We start from the raw sequence: 26,027 nt of genomic DNA on the forward strand, positions 1-26,027 counted from the left end.
AATCCATACACCCCTTATTGATGACAACAACAGAGGGTGTAGATTTCAATTAGTGTAACCCATTCAGGTAACTGGGGATGCTGGGGATGTACCCCATTGTTACCATTTTGTATGATGGGGTCAAATTTTGTTTTTACTGTAACACATTTGAGGACACGTTGTCTGTTATAACGCCAACAGCAAATCCAGCATTTACTCTTGTTTCAACCTACAAAATTTGGAGTATGTTGAATTCACAAGTGGATGCAGAATGATTCGAACCTGCGACCTATCATTGACGAAGTTGCTGGTGAACTTTGTCTTTTTTAAAGACAACTCTTGTTTTGTTTTATTTTATTTGAATAACAGCAGAATAACTACTCCGTAATTATAAGCGTAAATACGTAAACTCCATCCCGTCACATCAAAAGGTGCCTCATGTCGTTTAAAATTACAATTGCGATTTTGATTCCAGGAAAAGATTGACATCCCTTGTTCAAAATGGTCAATGCATATATAGATTTTATATGAAACAACAGGGTGAAATTTCTTTTCATTTCCTTTGTTTGTTTGTTTTTATTTGTTTGATTTCAACATTCTGTCGATATTTGCCCTCATATTCAAACTTTGTGTGGTATACCACTATAATGTAAAACGCGACCGGGTCGCAAAGTTTGCTAGGTTATAGGCCTACATAGCTCCTTTTACATGGTCAGCTCGTATAATTTGCTGGGGTACATAGCTCATTTTGATCGGGTCGCATAATTAGCTGGGTATACATAGCTCATTTTACATGATGGGTCGTACATGATGGGATACATAAACATATATTATGAATGAACTTTTTACAAGTTCATTAAATGAACCATTGTTTTTTTTTCAAAGTACTGACGGTTTAAATTATGATTGTCCTCAATATTGGAGATCATGATTACACTGTAAAAATATTTTACTCAACACTGAGTAAAAAGGTCACAGCTCAACAGTTGAGTAAAAAATTACTCAACATTGAGCTCATATAGGTCACAACTCAACAAATGAGTAAAAAATTACTCATTGTTGAGTAAAATATTTTTTACAGCGTACACCATCATCATGATCCGATGATAAACCCTCAAATACCGTTAAAAAAATCGTTGATAAGGGACCGTTCACAAACACTTGTAAGGGGGGCCCTGATGCAAAAATGGGGACCCTGAAAATTTTGACCCTCCTAAAGGGGGGGCCTGAACAAAATGACCACAAATTTTCCTGGGAAAATTAAGTTTATATGCTTTTCTATGGGGTTGACCTATAATTTTCATGTCAAAAAGGGGGGGCCCTGAAATTTTGGAGGTCTGTAAAGGGCCCCCCCCCCCTTACAAGTGTTTGTGAACGGTCCCTAAGTATACTTATTTTATAAAATGCCTATTAACGAGTTGCTCAGACAAGAACGAATTTTTACGGTATTTTTTTTTTTTAATTTAAATATCTGAAATTTGTAAATTCAAAGAAAAAAAAACGAAAAAGTTTAACCAACTACCATAAAAAAAAAAATCGTTTTTCTTGTCCGAGCAACTCATTAATATATAGGCACATGTGCTTATTAACGAGTTTTTACGGTAGTGTTATTGAAAATTTAAGAACATTGTGGGAAACCTGAACATATTCCACGGCTTTTAGACTGAGTTACCATTGAAATACTCCTCAGATATTTCTGTGGTTCACCTGACGTACAAGTGAAGAGCCCCTTTTGACGCTTTTTTTTCTGCTTAAAGTGAGAAAAATACCGAAACTGGTTTTCAATGTGTACCCTTTAAAGGACACTTTAGAAATTCCATAGATGAAAGATAATGATTTACAATAAAAATTAATACTTTTTAGCTCAATGAAAATCATTCCGAGTTTTATGAAATTATTTCCAAAATATTGCTTCAGGGCGAGAAAATACCATGGCGAGAAATTCATAATACCAGGTGGCAATATCGGTCAAGTCACTCAATTATTATTATATTGGTATAAGCATGGTGTTTTCATACAATTATAATGAGAGTTATTATTGAACCAAATAATTAAAATATAGGCCCTACTATATGTTTTTGTTTGTAAAAGAGATAAACGATAAGTAAAGGACGTGGTGGAAGACTGGAAGAAGTCCCATATTAAGAGTTTGACCCTTGAACGAGCATGAGTTGGCATGAATTTAGAGATTGTTGAACCCGGGACCTCCGATTGCAGTTTGTATTGACCGTCTGTACAGAAAGGGTGGGAGAAACGGTAAACTTAAAATGAAATAATGATATCTATACTTTTAGCATTGGGTTCGAGGAAACAGATATTGTTATTCCGGAGGGTCATACTCCAAAGGTTCATTACTCCGAAGGGTCATTACACAATTTACACCAAGTTTCGTTATTCTGAAGGGTCAATACTCCGAAGGTTTGAAACTCCGAATGATCATTCCTCCAAAACTCGTGACAGTCATGACCCTTTGGAGTAATGACCCTTCGGAGTAACGAACCTTGTTGTAAATTCGGAGTAACGAGCCTTCGGAGAAATGAACTTTCAGAGAAATGACCCTTCGGAATAACGAACCTTTGGAATAACGACCCGCACTATGGACCACAATGGCCTCATCCCAATAGCATAGTTCAAACCTCAATTAATCAATAATAGTGTAAAATTTGACCTCAAGTTGCAGAGTATGAGTTTTTGTACCCACATTTTCAAAGGTCATTCAATGAATGTACAAATGTATTGGGGTTGAAGAACTGTGCCCTGATAGATGAACATGTTGTGGATACTAGTGCCGTCGGTATAACGGTCCTTTGGAATAACGAGGCGTAACCGGATCTTATACTTCCCTGTTTTGACAATGTGGTTGTAATATTATTGAACCAAATAAGTGAAATACGGTATATATGTTTGCACAAGAGATAAACGATTAGCAAATCCAATATCATCAAATACATTTAAGTATTATTTTCAGGTATAAATTTTGTCAATTCGATGTTACTCGCCTTGGCCGATTCAACTTTCACTTCAAGTCATGCTATTCACAGGTGTTTCCCGGTATTTTCCGGTATTTCCCACCTGCAATGGCCGGGAAATGGTATCCCCATAAATTGAAAATTTAACACTGACTTGATTTGATATAAACTAAATAACCAGTCTGTACGTATGAATTTTTGGCCACTCAATAATCAATCAATTGGTGAATTATCAATAGAAATTATATCAATTAGGCCGTGTAAAATTAATATTTTGGTTCTCGTCCCTCCCTCCTCAATTTCTGGGATTTGTCAGATTTTTTTTTTTTTTAGATTTTTCAATTTTTTAGACTTTGGAATGATTTATGAAATCTTCATACATATAAATAAGTTTATTAGAGAACAAGCATCACTTCCAAGTCTTTTTGTGGTACTCTATTTTGTTTATCCCTCAGAATCTCACATTTGAAAAAAAAAAAGGGCCTCATCGTTTCCTCAAGCACTGTTGGAGAAGACCGAAAACTACTGACAATGCTAATTTTACATTGGAAAAAAAAAAAAAAAAAACCTCCCTCCCTCATCAATTCATGAAAATCCTCTGGACGAGAACCAAAACATTAATTTTATACGGCCTTATGTACAAATTACAATAACAATCAATCGGCATCCGAATCCGAATCTGAAGGATACGGAGATCCCAAATAATTCCACCTCTCATGTGAAACTTCCAAATCAAATGTTATCGTCTCGGTATTACCATTAGCATCAGTATAACCAGTCGACAAAAGCCCGCCCTCATCGTCCCTTAAGTCTTCCACTTCTAAATCAGCTAACCACTTCCGACAACGCTGCGCATTTTCAGTCAAATAAATTCTGTTATCCTGGTGCGTTTCTTTTAAATTGAATTCACGTTGTTGCGTCCGAGACAGAGGGATCACAGCATCTTCTCGTGGAATCTCCCGCGCATCTATGACGCGACTTCGAGTTCGTTTTAAATGTGATCTGCTTAGTCCCGAGCGACGGTTACCGGTGCCGCCGCGAGCATCGGTGGCACCGTCTAAAATTGACGTCGCTGCAGCGAGAATACTTTCTGGTTTTGCTGCTGCGGCAGCGGATGAGTTCTTTTCATTTGAGTTGGTGTTAGGTATTAACGACGGATCTTTTTCTGTTGGTTCAGTAACAGTAACGGACGGCGGGGCCTGATCTTGCCAAGATGGCGGTTTTGGTCTTTGTGGTCTTGTTATCGGCACCGATTCTCGATTTGGATAACTTTTTGACTTTTTCACTTTTGACTTCACGTGATTTTGATGTACTTTGGTTTGCTGCTGATGTTCTGATAGAAACTCGGTTGTAATTCCTTTTTGGTGGTGTTTGCTAGTTTTTAGTTTATCGTGTCCTCCTTCATGATTTTTGGAATGATGCGATGGAACTTTATGCCGTCGTGAATCGTGTCTCCTGAAGTGTGCGGAGTGTGATTCGTGTAATCGGTCGGCATATTTCGGATTGTACAATGCGGGACACGATGTGGAGAATTCGTGCGATAATCGCGAAAGCCGAGTTTCTGTAACTTTATTATCCGTCGGTAAATCGTTGGTGTGGAGCCTTTGCATGTACTCATGAAGTCCCACAGTATCACACGGTGGGTAACTTAATCTCTTACGTGTACTATCATTGCACTTAATATTATGGTGATTGTTTTGTCCTGAATTCCGCCCTCGAGTTTGTGCCGAATTTGGTCTCGGTGGTCGTCGCTTCACCTCTTTCAGTTCATTACTATTCTTTACTTTTACACTTTTATGGGCGGAATTATGATCTAAAGTTACGACTGGAACCACATTCACCATTCCACCATCAACTCTCTTCCTACTCACATTAACATGGTTCATGTTCTCAGGATTATTTATCGGTTTTAACCGCGTCACACTACTTTTCTTCATTTGTTCCTCACGTAATGGTTCCAATCGATGAAAGGGCCAACGCAACCATCCAGTTCGCGTCCGCGGTTGTGATGAGGGTGGCTCAACTTTCGGAAGTTTCTTGGAAGTTCTCGTGAAGAGGGATAAACTACTGTTATAGCTCCCGTTGTCGACTGTTAATTGCACACTCATCACTGCCCAGTTCCAGTCACGGCTGCAGAGACGAAGTCAAAACACGAAGCATTCTGTAAAGAAAACAAATAAACAGAATATAATAATGGTAGTCAGTTTGTTTAGTCGGTGATTTTCTATACATCTACTGTAAAATGATCCTTGATTTAAATATTCACAAATTATACACAGCACCAAGAGGTAACGTGATGCAAGACGTGGGTGATATACGAAAATGCTATGAGTGAGATAGCTGCCTGGAGACATGTGTCTCATGTACAAACCTCGGTGACAGCCCGGGGGGGGGCACTCCAACTTTGGAGATGACGCGTATGTAGGGCTGTTAAGACCCCCTTTTTCAGCATCGCTGTCACCCAAAGACCCCATATTTTTTACGAACACATGCTCGCTCCGCAACCTTTCCTGGTGGATTCAGTTTAGGGGGCGCAAAAGAAATTCAATTTCCGACTATCCTCGCCCAGAATGAAACGTGCGAAGCGCGCAAAAGTTTGCAATGTTACGCTATTTTTAGCCCCAAGTACGGTGTTTTTTCGGGCTGAAATGAAAAGGAAGATGCACAGGAACCTATTGCTTTATTTTTTATTAATATTTTAGAGGGGACATCACCGATGGAAACATTTAGGGGGACACCCACCCCCACTTCCGCTGCCTATAATGTGGATTGGTACGCAGTTGGGATTGGATTAAAGGAGCCAGCAAAGGCTAAGAAAAATTCTTCAAATGATTGACCGGAGTATATGCATGCCTGCGGCTTCTTCATTATCATTTTACCATTTACCATTTTATTATTCTTTACGCTTGAGTCTACTTGAGCATGATGCTTGAACCTGGTCCCATCAGAACCCAAGAGTGTTTCTGCACGAAGCGACCGTTTCAACAAACAAATATTAAAACTATAAATATACATGTACACTGTATCTCAAACATCATTCGCATTTTCAGGACACAGTTCTTTAACCATGATACATTTCCACCGTCACAGAAGAGCTTTTGAATGTGGGATACAACAACTCACCGTCCATAACTTGACCTTGAGGACACATTTTGAAAGCTCTGGTTGATGCATGGATCGAGTAAAGTAACGGACTGTGACATAAGTCGTGTTCACACGGTCGGACATAAGTCACTTATAAGTCCGACCGTGTGGTCACGACGCAGTGAGAACCATTGGACTCTAACTCAAAGGTTAATAATCATTTCATAAACCTACAGACAGACACACATCTATCCATTTTTCAAAGCTCTACTTGTTTGTTCCCATAACGCCGCGATATATCCGTGTGAGAATTTGAAGGTGTGGTAAGTTTTATTATTATACTGAAGGGGGAAGACCCATGCATAATATATTCATCTCCCGGGATTCATCTGTATCAAATTGTAATACACTTTGGTCAGGATTTCAGGTTATCCTCACTTTGTGGGTGACATTTTTAATTTTGCCTCCAAATGAAAAAATCAGCTCCGACCCCAAGTTGACCTATGCACCTGAAGATTACCGATGTAATGAATTGCCGTGCATAGGCCTATACAATTAACCGTGGATATTGACGGAAGTGGCATAGCCAAGGGAAGCTGCACCCCCCTCTCCCCAGAAGTTTGTTCTCTTCTTTTGCCCCTGATGCTGGCCGCCATTTTAAGATGCAAGATATGTTTGTGGTTTTGTTTTTTTATACTTTTTGGCCAATTTTTTACCATTTTCTTCAAATCCCCCCCTCAGTTGCCTTCCCACCCCCTCAAAAAGTCCTGGCTATGCAAAAAAAGACAGGCAGGCCCATGTAAAATGCAGAGAGCAGCTTTGCGATATACAACCTTCTGAAACGGTGATGACGTCATCATGGCGATGTCTAAATACAGGGTGGTACCAACGTTTACCAAGCGAGTCAATATTTGAACAGATCAAGTAAGTAATTTACACACACACAGCCTGATTTGTAAAATATAAAAGTCGGCAATGTTTCTTACACTTTCTTTAATCATGGGCGTTGACCATTGGCTATTATTTTGTATTATTATTTCTTTAATTTATTTTACATTATATCTAAAGAAAATCTGTGTGCGTAACTTGGAGTGGGTTAATTTATGTCATCAAATGTTAAATGAACATGATGAAGGACGTATAGAGTCAACAGGGAAATGTTTTTATAATGTCGTGTAAGCTGTTACTTATTTCATCTAAATTCAAATTAGTATTTTTTTGTATAATAACAAGACCCAGATGATTAGATATAAACATTAAATGGGCATTTCATGATCCATAGCCTCATCTCCCCCCTCTGGCTATAAAGTTTATGTATAAAAAGATTTTCGTTAAAAATTGTCCAATTTGAGCAATGTTATAATCATGTATAACTCGCAAACGCAAAATCAGGATCAACTGACATTTGGGTGGATATCTACTGAAAAAATTTCATAAAAGAGGATGCTAGGATCACGAAATCCTCCTTTAAGGTTATTTAATAATATTTTAATAATTAAAATTAATAATTAAAATTAAAATTATTTTAAACTGTTGTGATTTGGTAGTTCACAGCATCTTACGAATGGTAGTGAGCTTTGGCAAACACTGCATTGCTCAATTCATAGCGAGCGTGTAGAAGAATTAAAATATCACAGATATACTTTTATAGGTGCTGCGGTTCTTGAGTTACGTTGTAAAGAGGGCTGAAACAACAACACTTTTACGTATACATAACTCATTAACAACAATAAATTAAGCAAGTTTGCAAAGTATAATACGATTTGTAGAATGAACTTAACATCAAGGTGTTAATTTTCAATAATATATTGATCTAGATAATGAAAATCGATTTTTAGGTTACTTCGACCAACAATATACCTCGTCTACCCTTAAGAGGCTCCATAAAAATACATTTCCTGAGAACCTCCATCTTACGTAAAATCGTAATCTATTAAAGTTAAAGGAGGATTTCGTGATCCTACCATCCTCTTTTTATAACATTAGAATATTCACGAAAAAAAGCTTATTCCCACAATTTCAGTTGATTCTGATTTTGCGTTTGCGAGTTATTCATGATTATGTGTATTACACTGCTCCATAGGCCACTGTTGCATGTATACCAGAACGAAATTCAAATTTGACGATATTTTTGCTAAACGAATTAATCTGCAAGACATTTTTGGTACATAAACATTATGCAGCCAGAGGTTTCCAGTGGTATAGAAATCTCAACTTTTTTTGGAGAAAAGTAGGGAGGATGACTGGATGATACCCTTTTAATTCATTAAAGTCACATGTATTATTTTAAAGACATATTTTCATGTAAACGTTTATAATTATAAGGTTTCATACATACGTTCACGAATGTTAATGCACAAATCTATCTCTATCTAGAGTTCATGAAAGTGGATTGATCAATAAAAACCCGCAACCTCACCAACTGCAATTGCGGATCTAATGTCACTCTTCTCCCCTCTTGCCTTTTAAAAGTTAAACGACAGAAGGCCCATTCCATGTCAACTCCAGGGATGTACAGCACCTCTTCAGATTTTTTTGAGCTTTTTTTTAGGGGGTCAGCGTAAAAATGTGTCGCAACGCGAAAAGACGATGTTTGGAGGTCCATAAATGTATAAAGGGAACCTTTAAAACTTCGAAAAGTGGTGGTAGATATTGATGATTTCCTGAAAATTTGAGCTTCATACTCCATTTCGTTTCCCAGTGGCATCAATTTGAAATTTGAGAAATGTCAGCGTAAAAATGTGTCGCAACCGAAAAACTGATGTTTGGAGAGTCCATAAATGTATAAAGAAGGAACCTAACTTGTGTTGAAGCCAAAACTTCAACATATCTGAAGTTGATGGTGGGGCAAATTGTCTGACATTGGTTTTCAGGGGGCAAAATGTAAAAAAGTGGTTTTGTATGGGTAATATCTCAGCTAAATGTATTCTAATATGCTCAATATTGGATAAGAGTAATGTCCTACCAAAGGGCTCTGACTGGCAAAAAAATGGACAATAAAATTATTTTTACTTTTGGAGTTCTGACTCCCCCAAAGTTGGTCCTGGTTGGACGAAGTTGCATTTTGAGGGCCCTATATCTTTTAAAGTAAAGGAGTTACAAGTTTTCTGATAGCAGATTTGAATTCTACACCAAAAAGTACCCCAGGATACATACTTTTCAAAGTTTTAAAGGGTTCCCTTTATACATTTATGGACCTCCAAACATCGTCTTTCGCGTTGCGACACATTTTTACGCTGACCCCCCTAAATTTCAAATTGATGCCACGGGAAAACGAAATGGAGTATGAAGCTCAAATTTTCAGGATTTTACTTTCTCATCAATATCTACCGCCACACAGAAAAAGAAAAAAATTGAAGAGGTGCTGCGGTGCACATCCCTGGAGTTGACATGGAATGGGCCAGAACTTAAGTTTTAAAACTTCATAAAGTTGCCAAACGTCGTCATAGTAATCATCCAAATACAAACACATTTACGGCGCGGTGCGATATAATATGGTTATAATATCGCGAATATCATGGATCGATTTCCAAAGTGATGACACTGTTCATTCTTTTAAGGGCTGGGGTATGAACGTTTGGACAGTATTTATTGTGGGACATTAGAGCACATCAGACATATCGAATTGCATTCTGAATACGAAGAATGTCATTCTGATATCAAATAATTTTGATTTTTGAAATTCGCAATTTAATACACATTTTATGGCAAATCATTAAAAATTGATATTTTTGATATTTAACAGTACTTGAAGTAAACTTTATAAATCTGATGATTTATACTTAAAGTGTATGTAGGTGGGATGAAAAGCCGACGATCAATTGAAAATTTTGACCTTTCGTATTGAAGATATGGATTTTTTTCCCAAAACACCAAAAAAAAATTAGGTCTTTTGGGGAAAAAATCCATATCTTCAATATGAAAGGTCAAAATTTTCAATTGACCGTCGGCTTTTCCTCCCCTGCTACATACACTTTAAGAATATGTCATTAGATTTATATAATTTACTTCGAGGACTGTTATATATCAAAATTTGAAAAATATCAAATTTTATAATTTGTCATAAAATTTGTATTATATTGTGATTTTCAAAAATGAAAATTATTTGATATCAGAAAGACATGCTTCGTATTCAGAATGCAATTCGATAGGTCTGAGGTGCTCTCATGTCCCACAAAAAATACTGTCGAAACGCAATAAACGCTCATTTTAGATCCTTAAGAATTTGGTTATTAATGGTTAAAACCATTAATAACCAAATTGCCAAAAACTAGGCAATTCTATTCCAACTGACCAGCAGGGAATCACAGGGTGGATCCAATGATACAAGTGTTACGGTACACTAACAAAGGGTCAATTAAAAAAAGCAAAAATGTGACACAGCATCTAATAGCTTCTAATGGGGGTAAAACAAATAAATAACCCCCAAAACCCCCAAGGTTTCAAGAAAGCAAAACTTTTCTTTTAAAGGGAGAGAGACCCGCTCTCTGGTCCAATATACGCGCATGGCGCTGGACTCTCTCCCTTGAAAAAGAAAAGGTTTGTCTTTTTGAAACGTTGGGTTTTAACTTTGTTTATTTATTTATTTTTACCCCATGGATGTTGTGTCACATTTTTGCTTTTATTAAACGAAACTTGCTAAAAATATCTCATGTCAGAAAGAAAAGCAACTTACAAACTGACGATTTTGATAAACGATTAAACTCCACAGGCTTCATATTGCAGCATGAACGCAGGTACAGGTATACATATTGTCGACAAACTTCCAAACAAACACTCAAAGTTATAGATAGTTTTAAAGTTCAGACTCGGAGACGAGAGAAAAAAACCGATTCTTATTCCGTCAAAGTCGTCAGATTTGAATGATGATGCTTTAAAACAAAATAAATCCACGAATTGAACTTCACAGCAAGCTCCAGACTGAGACTATAGCAAAGCCTCAATTTGCTCAAGTTTCAAGCAGTTTTCCAAGAAAAGCAAAGCTTGCAACATGAGTAATGGTGTTCTATATAGACCGACGAACCACAACGTGTATAGCAAAAATGCAAACACCCGAATATAATGCGAGTTATCCAATTCCACCGTACGATATTACAAAAACGCTTTTGTTCAAGGCGCTTTTCTAGCGACCAAAATAAATATAAATTTCTATGGTGATCTCTATTGAACCTTTGAATGGATTCCAAAGAACACAAAACCAGTGAAACTAAAGCCCTTTGTTTTCTATTCACCGTCTATTGTTCGCAATCCATTGTCTGCGTGTTAAATGGGTATTGTATTATAGGCTCGGGTCGGTACTTTTTTTTTCGTGCAAATATGTGACCTCTTTGATTCAAGTTCGTGAAGAACTTTATCGGTCGCATAGCAAGTAGTGTTTTATAGAGTTTTGTTTTGTACGCGAAGGAATGTCTATGGGAAATAAAAATCAAATGTTCTCAAAATATTTATAGGGAAGTATTGAAAGATATTTTTAAACCAATTTGATTGTACAATAATAAGTTGGCCAACGCTGTAATATAATATCAAAATAATAACGGTGTTATAGTGATGAAATATATGACCAACAAAATTTCACTCGGCCCAATAATTTTGGTGGGTGCCAAGTAATCCCCCCATTATAAAAATGCTCAGTTTTGGATTTTTACCCAAATCTTTTTTTTTACCCAAATCTATTTTGACCAACTTTAACAAATTCACCAAAATGTTTTTAAAATGCTGCAATTTTACAACAAAAAAATCATTAAAAGCCTGATTTCGCCCAAAGTTTAACAATTTTTTGGTAAAATTGATGAAAATAAAACACATAAGTGTCCTGGATATAATTATCTAGTTTTTGAAAATTAATAAAAATATTTTTTGTTATGTGGCTAGCTGGCCCGAAAAGTTGGGTTTTTTATTTTATTTTTTAATTTGACCTCACAGATCGACATGTCAAATCTATGCCATTCTATGTAAACTTTTATATTCTTTAGACCATCAGGTTAGCAGTTCTGAGGCCCAAAAGTTTCCATAAATCCAGGGTTAAGACCAACTTGAATCATTTTAATCAAAAAGATAAAAATGTAGGTATAAATGTTGAAATATGGCTAAACTCATACCGATTAACAATAATAAACTTATTTAAAAGTAAAATATGTATGATGTACAGTTCTGAATTCTCATGTACCATACCACACCATTAACATTTCAAAAATACAATAATTCGTCGTTGTGTGTTTCATAATTAACGAATGTCATCACCAGACAATCCAAAACCACTGAAAATGGCAAAAATAGCATGCCTGATTCACAGAACATAAGGCCGTGTAAAATTAATATTTTGGTTCTCTTTCTCTCCCTTTTTATTTTCTGGGATTTGTCAGATTTTTTTTTTTTTTATAGATTTTTCAATTTTTTTTAGACTTTGGAATGATTTATGAAATCTTCATACATATAAATAAGTTTATTAGAGAACAAGCATCACTTCCAAGTCTTTTTGTGGTACTCTAGGGGTTTATCCCTCAGAATCTCACATTTGAAAAAAAAAAAAGGGCCTCATCGTTTCCTCGAGCACTGATGGAGAAGACCGAAAACTACTGACAATGCTAATTTTACATTGAAAAAAAAAAAAAAAAAAACACCTCCCTCCCTCATCAATTCATGAAAATCCTCTGGACGAGAACCAAAACATTAATTTTATACGGCCTAACCCGCAAACCACCAAGCAGTGGGACCCCGGTTACGAACATACTTTCTTTTAAGTACAATACCAAAGTACTAATAATAGTAATATGTGTAATAGAAAATTGTACTTTTGGACAAAATCACGATTATAATCATGTTATTTAAACTATTCAATTCAGTCTCTATTAAAGTCAATTTATGAGTGAATTATTTGTTATCATTGTATAGGTTGAATGGAGTCATTTTTGTATAAGCCGATATGATTGTCAGCTTCTGCCATTCAGCCCTTTATTTTATTGTGTTTCAGAAAAAAGACAGAATGAAATTAAGGAGGAATCAGATTAGATGTACTGTCGGAATGTGCTGTCCATAAAAAGTCTTCCAATTTTGTTAAATTCGAAATTAATATCAGATTGAATATGTGCTGTACATGAAAAGTCATTAAATGTTGTTAAGTCGAAGCCTTATTGGGTTCGTTCACCACCTTTGTACTATGTGGGACATGAGAGCACATCAGAAATACCTAATTGCATTCTGAATACGAGGAAAGTCCTTCTGATATATAATTTTGACTTTTTTTTTAATTCGCGATACAAATTTTATGGCAAATTATTAAAAATGTAGCAGCCCTCTAAGTAATAAACTTTATAAATATAGTGTATATAGCTGGGAGGAAAAGCCGACCATCAATTGATAATTTTGACTTTTCGTATTGAAGATATACATTTTCCCCAAGAGCCCTAAAAATGTATGCCTTATATATTTTAGTCAATTTTAATTTTGTGCTAGGGGGTCTTTTGGAGCTGTGAACCGGGTGCAAACAAGTAAAATGGGGGCTTTGAGCTGAGAGCAGTCAAAATCAAGGGTCTTTCTTGGCTTTTTGGTAGAAAATTGTCAGAAAAAAACTAGATATGAGGAATGAGCAATTTTGGGGTCTTTTAATTAGCTGAAATTATCAAAATCAAGGATCTTTTGGAGCTCTATTTTGGTCAAATATAGGGGGTCTTTCGGAGCTTCCAAATCTAAAGGGGGGTCTTTCCGGGGGAGCATACCCGTATGGTCATTTGTGTTAAGTGCCACCCCACATGCTCATTAGATAGGAAACAGTTCGCTAGTATAGTCCTTAGGTTCGTTTGTCCAAAAATAACGTTCACCCTGTCCGAAAAATAAAATGGGGTCGCTAATCCGAAAGCTAGGGTTAGGGTTAAGATTAGGGTCATGGTCGTGGTTAGGGTTAGGGTTAGTCAGGGATATGTTTAGGGTTAGGGTCGTGTAAATGGTTAGGGTTAGGTTAGTCATCAGAGATATGTTTCGGGTTAGGGTTAAGGTTAGAGTTAGAGTCATGTTTAGAGTCAGTCGGGGATAGGTTTAGGGTTAGGGTCGTGTACATGGTTAGGGTTAGGTTAGTCATCAGGGATATGTGTAGGGTTAAGGTTAAGGTTAGAGTTAGGGTCATGGTTAGAGTTAGTCAGTGATAGGTCTATAGGGTTAAGGTTAGGGTTGGGGTCGTGGTTAAGGTTAGGGTCGGTCGTGTTTAGAGTTATAGGTTTGTGGTATAGAGTTAGGGTCAGTCTGGGATATGTTTAGGGTTAGGGTTAAGTTTAGGGTTAGGGTCATGGTTAGAGTCAATTCAGGGATAGGTTTAAGGTTAAGGTTAGGGTTGGGTCCTGGTTAGGGTTACGGTCGTGGTTAGAGTTAGGTTTGTGGTTAGGATTAGGATTAGGGTCAGTCTGAGATAGATTTAGGGTTAGGGTAGGCCTCTCTGAGAGCTTCGGACTAGCGACCCCTTCTTTATTTTTCGGACCAGCAGCTACCAGCGAACCTTAAGACTAGCGCACCTCATGGCTAGCGGACCCACCCCTTTATAACAAGCTCAGTAGTCATAAACATACATGAACCAAATGAAATTCGGGTTGACGTAATTAACATTCACTGAAAAAGAAAAGCAACCTTCGCATTCAACCATGGACAAAATATCTTTACATTTACAGTGTGAACAAGCTTAAATTCGTGTGAATTAGACAACTTACCCGTGGTAAATCAGTCAGCTAGAAAGTGCAGACACCAATTAAGTTAATTAGACATTGCACGATTTGCACCAATATTGGAATCTCTCCACTAAAAGTATAATTTCCATACATGCAATGTGACTCGTGATCTAAACACTGCAATCCATGCAATATGGACCAAAATAGTCTCATCTGCGATGGTAAAGTTCAAATAACATCCATTAAACAATCGTAACATTTTGACTCAAGTTATGGAGTATGAGTTTTTGTACCCAGAACATTGAAAGGTCATTCTATGAATGTGCAAATATATTGGGTTGACGAACTGCGTCCCGACAGATGAGCGCATTTTGAGATCCTATAGTGTAACCCCAACATAGTTTTCTTTCAAAGTGACAAATCGTGTTGATAACATTGACATGAAAGCAAAAGTTTATCACTTTATCGTGTTTATTTGGTATTCCAAAATTTACCCCATGACCGGTAGGCCAGGGGTGAAAATGATACCATAAAAGCAGTGTGTATAACCTATAATCATAATGCGCACGGCTCATCATGATCATGTCACCCGAAATTTGTTTATTCATTTGTGTAAGGAATTGCAGGCTTATGAAAAATATTTGTTGAAAAGTTGAACTGCTTTCAATTTCACTCAAATATATAGTAACTAAATATTAATATTGCTCCAATATATAGCCTATATGTATCTATGAACGTTTGCAGGTATAGCAGTTATTGATAAATCGTTTATGAGATACAGGGTGTCTCAATAAAAAAAAACCCATGAAAACCGAACCTATTGCCCCGTCTTTTACACATTTATAACAATTCGGTCAGAGACCAGGCGAGAACCCAATAGTGCATATGCACTAAATTAAAGGGTGGCCTAATTACACCAAACACAAAATAAAAGGGACAGACAAAAATGGATGAGAAAAATAAATCAAGACAAAACAAATGAGGTGGAGAAGGAGATGGCTAGCACACCTGGTCATTAATGGCAGATTTGAAGGCAGCCAGGGATGGAGATTTGACTAGTGTCAGGAAGGTAATTCCATAGGATATAGGTGCATATGGGAAAAAGATTTTTGAGACAGGAGAGACGGGAAAACGGAAATTCCGTTTTCCCGTCTCTCCCTGTCTCAAAAAACAAGGGCGCAGCTGTTGAGATTGCGAAGGCCAGGGCGCGGGTGGAGTTTAAATGGGTTTGGCGAAGAGCATAGCTTATGAAGGATTTTGTACAAGTGGCAGAGTGTGGCCAGATCGCGACGTTTGGAGAGGAGGGGGCGGTCTACTTTTGAAAGTAGATCCTCATGGGAAAGCTTCCATTCCTGCAAGATCACACGGAAGGCAAAGTGCTGGGTGGATTCTAATCGGTTTGTGAGCGTCTGGTTTTAAAGGGTGGTATGTGATTGAGCCATATTCAAGGGTTGGACGAACAAGAGCCCGATATAGAGAACGGCGGATATGGAGTGGGGCATTGTGGAAAGATCTGTAGACTTCAAGAAAGCCTTTGATACTATCCATCGATCAATGATGAAGCCCGATGAAGATTCTTCTGATCTTATTCAGGAGACACCGTATGAACCAAATGTGACGTCCCGCGCGTGTCAAAAGGAGACACTTGCCCTGCCCAAAAGTGTCTCCTTTTGACATGGCACGTCACAAATATAGTTCCCCCCGCACCACCACCACCCCACCCCTCCGAGTGTATGATCTTTTCAATTTAAAGTTACTTGTTAAAATAAAATAGAATTTGTTCATTTTGATATGACTGTCGGTGCAAAGTGATAATAAATACCTATAATCAAAATGAACAGTATATCTCATCAAAACGTATAGTTCGGAATCAAAAATAAATGAGTAGGGTTACTATTCCGAAAAATGAATAGTGTAAAATTAGAGTGTGTCTATACTCAAGATTTAGGTCACCGTCAGAATATCAGAGTGCGTTCCCAAGAAAAACCAGCGTGCCCTCCCCCCCCCCAAAAAAAAATATATATCCCAAACTTTTTTCCCTGACTGTTTATGTTGGAAAACAGTTTACTTAATAGAAATATTTCTTATAACCACAGCATATAGGGTCAACTTAAGTTTAAGTTTGAAGCTCAGCTTGATAAACTTTATCAAAGTTGTATGCTTTTTTAGCAGACACCGCAAGGAAGTTCTTGGAAATAATGTCCAATGACAAACAAAATATAATTATATCAAAAATCTGAAAATATAGCCTACCCCAGAATCAAATAGAGTTGCATTGCAACCGAAAAATGACGGTTTTCCTTTAAATTAAACTTTAATAGAAAAACATACAAAGTAATAATTTCTTTTATCTCGTCGAATTGTGTTATCGCTGGACTTTATTGTAAAGAGAAAACCAGTATACATGCGACTAATCATCTCTATGGGTAAACTTGAAAAGGACATAACAAAAGTATTCTATAGTCTATAATGAAATCAATGGTTTTCTTTTAATTTTACTGAATATACTGCCGTATTGTTACCTATTGTTGGGTATAGTAAGCGCAACCTCAGGGACTCTTATTTTACTTTATTTACCCTTAAATTTTCCACCCTTAAAATCAACATCGTTCGCACGCGAGAAAAAGGAGTCTGAACCCCTGGTCTGAACTTGCAATTTGCACACCGCCATCAAGATGGATTTTTGGAACAGAATTTTTGAAGAATAGTTGAGGCTACATGTCGAAAACCTGTAGGTGACTTCTTTAATATATTAAATTACATAGCGTCTAGTTCTACAATTGCATTGTTATAATACATACAGGCCATATGGTCGATTTGACTGAATATGTATTTTTGAGATTTTATATATAGAAACACTAGATGTAACGTCCTCGGTGGTGTGTAGTGAACTTGAAACATCGTGGGCGTACAATACATTGAACTTTATACATCGATTTTGAATAAAATAAAGTTTTATAGATAAAAATATATCATTGTGAACCAATTTCTCGCTAGTACCAGGTGATATAGTTACAGTAACAACAATGAATTAGCGAAATCAAAATGAGAAATATATCATTGTGAACTCATTTGTATTATGTGATTATGGTGATTAAATGGTAAGAAAATTTTAGCAAAACTTGGAAAATGCTTGGATTATATTGGAAATAGCCACCGCCGCTATCAATTTTGGCCCATTATTTAAAGCTGTTTTTGGTTTTAAATTAAGCGGGCCTAAAAGAATATTTTCACAGCATGGTCTGGATTTGTCCAGATATTTTTTAATGGGTGGGGGACTAGGCTGAGCCTTAAAGTAGGCCTAATTGGGAAAAGTTTGCCATCATCATGCATGATCATGACAAATAGGAATTTGACTCCAGACTAGTCAGTCAAGAAGGACCCAGTACGTTGGCACGAACTCGTGGGTTCTATCTTGACGGACTACTTCGAATATATAACACTAAACTGCGACACCTCGTCGTCGTATGATGGACGTGATATGACTCGAAACCAGCCTGGAAAGAGGTCGGGAATGAAGTTGGATTTGGAGGATCAGATCACGATTTCCCTATATGTGTTTTTTGGCCCATATCTTACTTTGACTACAGTCATGTGGGACAAGTTGGGACACAAGATGTTGGAAATCTAGACTTTTAAAGTATCCAAAGGCGAAAAATCCAGCAGAAAAATAGTTTAAAATCAGAAATCCTTAATTTGCGAGCTCATTTAGCGTTTGGCAGTTTTTCTGGAATAGCCCATTGTCCGTCCGCAATCAAGTTTAGCAAACTATCTCAATCTGATACAGATTTGGTTAACCTACATAGCCTATTATTATGTTGCAAATTAAATAGAGCCTTTCCAATATGGTTCTAGACAACTTTATTTAGCTCCAATAAACATGTTTTACAGGCTCGACCAACCCAGATTTTGCGTTATATATGGGAGACTTTTTGTTGGTGTAATTTTGCTAAAATCATATAAAATCAGCCGGTTTTTGAAAAAAAAGAATCAAAACATTTACAAAATATAATTTGCAAATTGTTTGCAAACATAGTTTAAAAATGAAAGTTATTATAGTTCTCTGGGTTGATAGGATGAACAAATTTTAATCATTCCCCAAAGCAGCCAGCGCACTTAACGTTGAAAAAACGCCAGTACATCTGACCGGATTCGAACCAGCGACCTTCGTAATACTAGCACGACGCTCTTAGCCTTAGCCAACTGAGCCACTACACCGAGTCACGCTGGAGATGAGCGGAAGATATATGTATTAGGTTCGAATATGTTCGACGTTTTTTTCCATGTTTATCTGCTCTGGCTGCTCTGGGGAAAGATTAAAATTTGTTCATCCTATCAACCCAGAGAACTGTAAGTAGTTCTATTAGTATAATAACAATCGTATATATGTGACTTTGTGTATTTGTTATAATAATATGCAGTTATAGATGCCTTCCGATAGGCAAAAGGTTTACCCAACAGCTAAATGAAGACTGACTGTATACTCGATCAGGTTCCTTATTACAATAGTTCTATGAAGACCCGCAATGAACCTTTTTGCATGATGATCCTTTTCCAGTAAACACAAAAATGATCTTCTGGGGTGAACCAAACCTGCCTGGTTATCAAATTAATCAGTGTAAAGGTTATCGCTGAATTTGACAGGTGCTAATATTGATACAATAACATTAATACATAAATTCAGTCAAATAATCATCTAATCCATTGTGTCCTTTAGTCTAATATCATTTGGTACAATGACCTTCTTAGTATGGCATAATAGTCCAATACCACTTGGTCTAATATCTTCTAGTAATAGCCATTTGGTCTAATAATTTGGTTTAATACCCATCTGGTCTACTATACTTTAATGGTCTGATGCAGTGATAACGATATACCCATTTCGTCTATAATTCGTCTAAAAGGTTTCCCCCGTGTATAGGCCTGTAAGTAACCGGTATTAGGGTGAGCACCGGACCAAAACTCAACTTATCAATAATAACTAATACTATTAGTATGGCACGACACACCGGACAAAAAAACGGCGAGACTTAAAAATGACGTCCAGTTTAAAAATGACGCCGAGAATGAAAAAATGACGTCGAGAATGAAATGATAACGTCGAGTTTTAAAATACGACGTTGAGTTCAAAACGATGACGTTGAGATTGTAAAACCAACGCCGAGTTTGTAACGCCGAGTTTCTTCGCGTCCAGATTTTTTCGCGTCCAGATTTTTTCGCGTCGAGAAGCGCCCTCTATAGTTTTTGATTGGCCATGTTGACATGGTCCAAATAGCTAGTCATTTCAATATCTGTAATGGCGGAAATAAAAGAATATGGTGAGTGTGGCAAATCTTATGAGTGAGATTCAGAGGACAGACATTGATTCCGAGGTTAATTCCGTGGAACAACTAGGAAGAATATGGTAGAAGAGCATTTGTGTAATTAAGTTACGACCTTTCTAGTTACACTTGCCATAGTCAGTTCAATGGAATGACTCTTATGTCGTGTGAAATTTAAATAACCAGCATAACATGATATACAAGGTGTACCAGAAATACCCTGGTGAATGAATTTGGACATAAGTCAAGAAATAGGCATCGGAAAAAATGTAAAAAGCGGCGTTTAGCTCATTGTATTGTGCATCATATTATTATAATATTATTATGTACGCAAATTATATTTGATTCGGTTGACTGTTTGTGAAGAAATGAGCGATTAGGGCCTACTATAATCATGATATAATGCCCGCATCAATGCAATTCCCGGGGGGAAGTGACGCGTATGTAGGGCCATTAAGACTCCCCTTTTCAGCACCGCAGTCACCCAAAGACCCCATGCTCTGTCACACAAATACTCCTTATTTTTTCCTTTTGATCTGTCACCCAAAGACCCTTATACATGTATATCCATTTGAACAGCAACGAGTCATCTATCACTGATTTTGTTACTTATTTTGAAATAACAAAGCCATTTGAAGCCATTTAGAACTAGAAATTCAATTTTCGAGGGTCTCGTCCGAAGACCTTATTTTGAAAAAGGTCATTCTTACCCAATGCCCCGACTAATTTAGATCCAAACGGTCCGTCTGTCACCCAATGACCCCATATTTTGTACATTTTGATCTCACCAAATGCCAATATGTATGCTCTCACCCAATGACCCCATATTTTTTATACTTTGGTCTCACCAAATGCCCCTTACTGTGAAAGTGTCAGCCCTACACCTATATACATTTCATATTGAAGTGCCCCCCCCCCCACCGCTTTTTCATACTGCTCACCCCTTCCTTATAAAGATTGTGTATCTCATTAAAGTTAGTCCTCTCATAATCCAACGGTGTTATGTTAATCCTGCTTTAAGCAGTCGCGGTGGAAGCATTAACATTTAGGGGGGGGGGGCTAGTAGGGGACGAGCATTCCGGTTTCGCTGATGGGACTTTTTGTGCGCACGAAAATATTTCAATTTTGGACTATTTTAGCCCTAGATGAACGTGCGTTTTGCTATTTGATGGGTCATCGCGCACGAAGCGCGTACAATTGTGTAATTTTACCCATTTGGGCCCAAAAAAGGTGCTAAAAAGGAAGATGCACATGGGAATTATTACTTTGTTTCTTCTATTATGATTTTTAGGGGGACTGACGTGTTCAATGTGTTCTAGCCAATTTACAGTGTATAGTTGATACTGTGCAATGTTTTGTTTAAAACTTTTGCATTCATTATTCAGGACAATATTTAAAGTAACATTTTGTCCGGGAAAACTTTGATTATTTAAAGAACGAAAAGGATTTTACCAAAATATAAAGCCCATTGGCATGTACTTTGTTTGAATTTTTGATATTGGCAACCTTAATGATAATATAATAAGTTTATATTCATTATGAGCGATAATGAGAATGATGCCATCACTGCTCTTGCTAATTTCATTCATTCTGCTTAAAAACGTTCTTTAAACATGTTAAGTAATGATAGTTAATTTCTCATGTTCATAATAATATGTTGTATTCTCTATGTTCGATCCTGTATTTTCATTTAATGTCTAGTTTGACTTATACCTGCTTTGTTTGGGTGATTGTCTATAAAATGCTGATTCTGATTCTGAATGAACTTTCTTTCAAACTTGAAATGAAGTGATTAATTCATGCGTTATGTAATCGCTAATTTATTTGCAATCATTCAACCGATTCAAGTAAAATCATCGTATTATATTGGGCTATACGCTGTTTTTTTAAATATTTGGATTCTGATGCCTATTTCTCAACTTAGGTCCAGTTTTTTTTATTGTTCTGGGACACCCTGTACACTCCCCAGAGCCAATAGGTCAAACATGAATTATCACTCAAATTATTGTAACAGGTATAAATTTCATGTTTTGTCTTTATATGTTGCCTGCATACCCAATGTGTCTTTGTTAACCCATTTTGACCCTACCTGCTACCCATACCTAACATTACATCACTGACCTTGCCCATTTCCTGTCCTATCCTTGCAATTTGACCTGATAACCATGGTAACCCACCCCATACTATGTGCTTTTTCATGTGCTAGGCAGTTCTGCACTGACCTCCACCAAGTCAAGACCATGCTGGATTCAACCATAGATAATGAGACACTATCACTATCATGGACTTTAACAAACACGCATAGCAATTACCTACAATGAAACATGAACAATATACTGCCAATAATCACAGCTCAAGTGCTATCTTTATCATTGTTGTTTCTTTCAAATATGAATAATATTAGTAAATAATCAATAAATTGCATGGTTTATAATAATTACTAGTATTGAGATATAATATATACAGAAAGACTATAGAGGGCGCTTCTCGGCGCGAAAAAATCTGGACGCGAAAAAAATCTGGACGCGAAAAAACTCGTTACAAACTCGGCGTTGGTTTTACAATCTCAACGTCATCGTTTTGAACTCAACGTTGTATTTTACAACTCGACGTTATTATTTCATTCTCGACGTTATCATTTCATTCTCGACGTTGTTTTTTATTCTCGACGTTAATTTATTTTATTCTCGGCGTCATTTTTTAAACTGGACGTCATTTTTTAAGTCTCGCCGTTTTTTGTCTTGTCTCGCGTGCCATATATAAGCCTATACTTCGTAACGCCTTGACCTTAATGAGAATGAGGTGACAGGAGTCATATCTCATCTGTCAAGTAATCACAAAACTGCAGTGCATGTATTTCTTAATATTGAAACATAAATCTTATGAGTCAAGGAAGCCACTAATTGCAGTTACACCAGTCTTGCGGTTCTTCATTATCATTTATTTTTATTTTTTTTATTCATTTATAACATTCGGCCGAAGCCAGGCTAAACCCAATAGTGCTCAGAGGCTACTAAATTCAAAGGATGCCATCCGGATATGACGGGACAGGGATATGAGAAGAGGTCCGATTTTAGATGCAGGAGGAAACCGGAGCACCCGGAGAGAAACCTGCGAGGACGAGCATGGAACGGCAACCAAACTCACATGTGGCACCGCGGGGAATTGAACCCCGGCCACAGTGGTGAGAAGCGAGTGAGAAGACCACTACACTAACCCGCCCTCCAATAATATTATCAAAACAAAGTTTTGGGCGTTTCACCCCTCCCGAGTAAAAACATGCACATGGAGCAGAAATTACACCCCTTTATACATATCAAGCCTTAGAATTTTCTTTATCTATACCATACCGTTCCTCTTGTGTGTCAGCTTATTTGTCTCAATATCCCCTACGACCCGCTTTAAGGGATCCAAAATGAGCGTTTATTGCGTTTCGACAGTATTTTTTGTGGAACATGAGAGCACCTCAGACCTATCGAATTGCATTCTGAATACGAAGCATGTCTTTCTGATATCAAATAATTTTCATTTTTCAAAATCACAATAAATAATACAAATTTTATGACAAATTATAAAAATTTGATATTTTTTCACATTTTTGATATATAACAGTCCTCGAAGTAAATTATATAAATCTAATGATATATTCTTAAAGTGTATGTAGCAGGGAGGAAAAGCCGACGATCAATTGAAAATTTTGACCTTTCATATTGAAGATATGGATTTTTTCCCAAAAGACCTTATTTTTGTTTGGTGTTTTGGGGAAAAAAATCCATATCTTCAATACGAAATGTCAAAATTTTGAATTGATCGTCGGCTTTTTATCCCACCTACATACACTTTAAGTATAAATCATCAGATTTATAAAGTTTACTTCAAGTACTGTTATATATCAAAAATATCAATTTTTAATGATTTGCCATAAAATGTGTATTAAATTGCAAATTTCAAAAATCAAAATTATTTGATATCAGAATGACATTCTTCGTATTCAGAATGCAATTCGATATGTCTGATGTGCTCTAATGTCCCAAAATAAATACTGTCCAAACGTTCATACCCCAGCCCTTAAGCTTAAAGTTGATCAAGTTTTACCCCAGAAATAGCATTCTTATCCCCAAAGCTATACTAACTAAAAACAGGATTGTTTATACTCGTTTAGATGTATTTTTCATTCTTATTCCATATATGGTCATAAAAACAAGAAATATCAAATTTTCTCTTCAGCATCGAAAAATTGACAAGAACAAGCTGAATTTGGCGTCGTATGGATTAACGAGTTAATAATGAACGGAAGCCGTATAAGTTTTGATAGGCAGTTGAGTCGACGGTTACTAGGGAAATCCATTAATCTATTCAAGCAAATTTGACCATGGTATCATTTGTTCAATATATTGAAACGCATTAGTAATTTTGTAGTAAACATGCTACCGCGGAGTCATGGCATGCTGCATGGATGGAATAATTTGGTATACATGGTATTAAAATCAAAATCAAAACACATTGCCACTTTCATGTATTTAAAATCTAAACATTGTGGTTGCAGTGCAAAACATTTGTTATTTCGTTTTGTTTTTTCTATTTTAGGCATAGAGTACAGCTCTGCATGGATGACCCAACATTATGAATATGGAGAGTGAATATTCCAATCTGAGGCCCGTATCCGAAGTCTACAATCTAAATCTGACGGTGTAAGGGGAAAGCAGACTGCTGAAAGACAATTTTATGGGGGCAGGGTAGGGTGGGGATGACCGCAAATTCCGCTATCCTTAAATTTCGAATGCGTCTCTCTGATCCAAGTGGCAACATCCTATTAATCCAACTAGTTCACCATGCATGCACGGTACGGTATAGCACTTCCATGTTTTTTACCCGACTCAATAATGAAAACTTTACACATTATTATTTGTCCTGTCTCAGCTTTACCTACAAACTGGGATTTCTAACAATAATTACATACCTGATTCTCTGAGTTATACTGCATGCCTACAATGTTAATTTTGATATAAAACTGACGTTCTTCATCTATGGCACCATTTTACTTCCAAACAGCTCCCTGGTTTTCTTCCTACATCCTCTTGCATTGAGTTCAATCCAACATCTTCTGCATACATAAAGTCCTTGATATGGGGGTTCTGTGATTCGCTTTGATAGCATTACAGATTAGCTGAATAAAAGTATTCACCGATTTGCTTGTTTTTTGGCCGCGGTGGCGTAAGCACTGCAGCCTTAAACAAACTCATGTAAAGACTCCATTCATATGTTACGTAACAATACAAAGAACTTCTTTAACTGTATAATCGTGCATATTGTCGTCAATAAGTTTTATACTCGGCTGATATAAGGGGTTTCTGCTAATTCATCCCGAATTAAGGGAAATGGGCTCAATGCGAAATCAGTGCTGCTGACTTGAAGAGCGCCGCTCTGGATTTGCTCGGCAACAGACTTTCACATTACGTTCGTCTTAGGTAGATAGCACACCGATATGACCGTCTCAAATCGACTTTCGGTAAATAATTACAGTTATTAAGAGTCCATGGGTATAACAAGTCCAAAGATAAAGCCTGCAGAGATGGACTCAATTTAGTCTATATGTGCATTTGAGCCTTCGCGGGAGCCTTCGTCTTATAGGTAGATAGCTAGCAACACAATGCAATGTTGAAGACACCAAGTTTGCTCAGCCAAAAATAACTTAGTTTGGCACTTAAATACCTGCTTCGCAAAAATCACAGAAAGAAGCCGATGAACTCCTGAGCTTAAGGACTCAATAATTTATGCCAAGTTGTTTGCTCATAACCTTCAAAAGTTGTTAAATATCCCATTGACTCATAGTGACATCGTCGAGCAGGATAACACCTGTGCCCTCTTAGTCTTAGTTCCTCTTATTGGAAATCCGTCAGTAGCGCACCGAAGAATGACTTTTATTAATTCGACGTAAGCAACTTGAACACCGTGGCACTGGTGCACAAAAGTTGCGAATGAATTAAAGCCCTTGACCCTGTTTTGATATAACTTATTACGAC

General features: G+C 37.0%; 1 protein-coding gene across 2 annotated transcripts; it reads right to left on the reverse strand.

Annotated features, from left to right (window-relative positions):
- Positions 1-3,587: 3,587 nt before the first annotated feature.
- LOC140162522 (uncharacterized) lies at positions 3,588-26,027 on the reverse strand. Of its 2 annotated transcripts, none has more exons than XM_072185769.1 (2): positions 24,965-26,027; positions 3,588-5,109 (listed from the first exon to the last, which is right to left on the reverse strand). In XM_072185769.1, exon 2 carries the CDS (start codon positions 5,054-5,056, stop codon positions 3,605-3,607), a length of 1,452 nt encoding a protein of 483 aa, XP_072041870.1. In that variant the 5' UTR covers positions 5,057-5,109; positions 24,965-26,027; the 3' UTR covers positions 3,588-3,604. The 2 variants fall into 2 exon arrangements, with proteins under 2 accessions (XP_072041870.1, XP_072041871.1); XM_072185770.1 differs by lacking the exon at positions 24,965-26,027 and adding an exon at positions 14,726-14,839.

Source organism: Amphiura filiformis, chromosome 10, assembly GCF_039555335.1.
Source record: "Amphiura filiformis chromosome 10, Afil_fr2py, whole genome shotgun sequence".
Lineage (NCBI taxonomy): Eukaryota > Metazoa > Echinodermata > Ophiuroidea > Amphilepidida > Amphiuridae > Amphiura > Amphiura filiformis.

Excerpts from the sequence above, each read along its gene's own strand:
- LOC140162522 (XM_072185769.1), bottom strand. The coding sequence starts at position 5,056 with ATGAGTGTGCAATTAACAGTCGACAACGGGAGCTATAACAGTAGTTTA.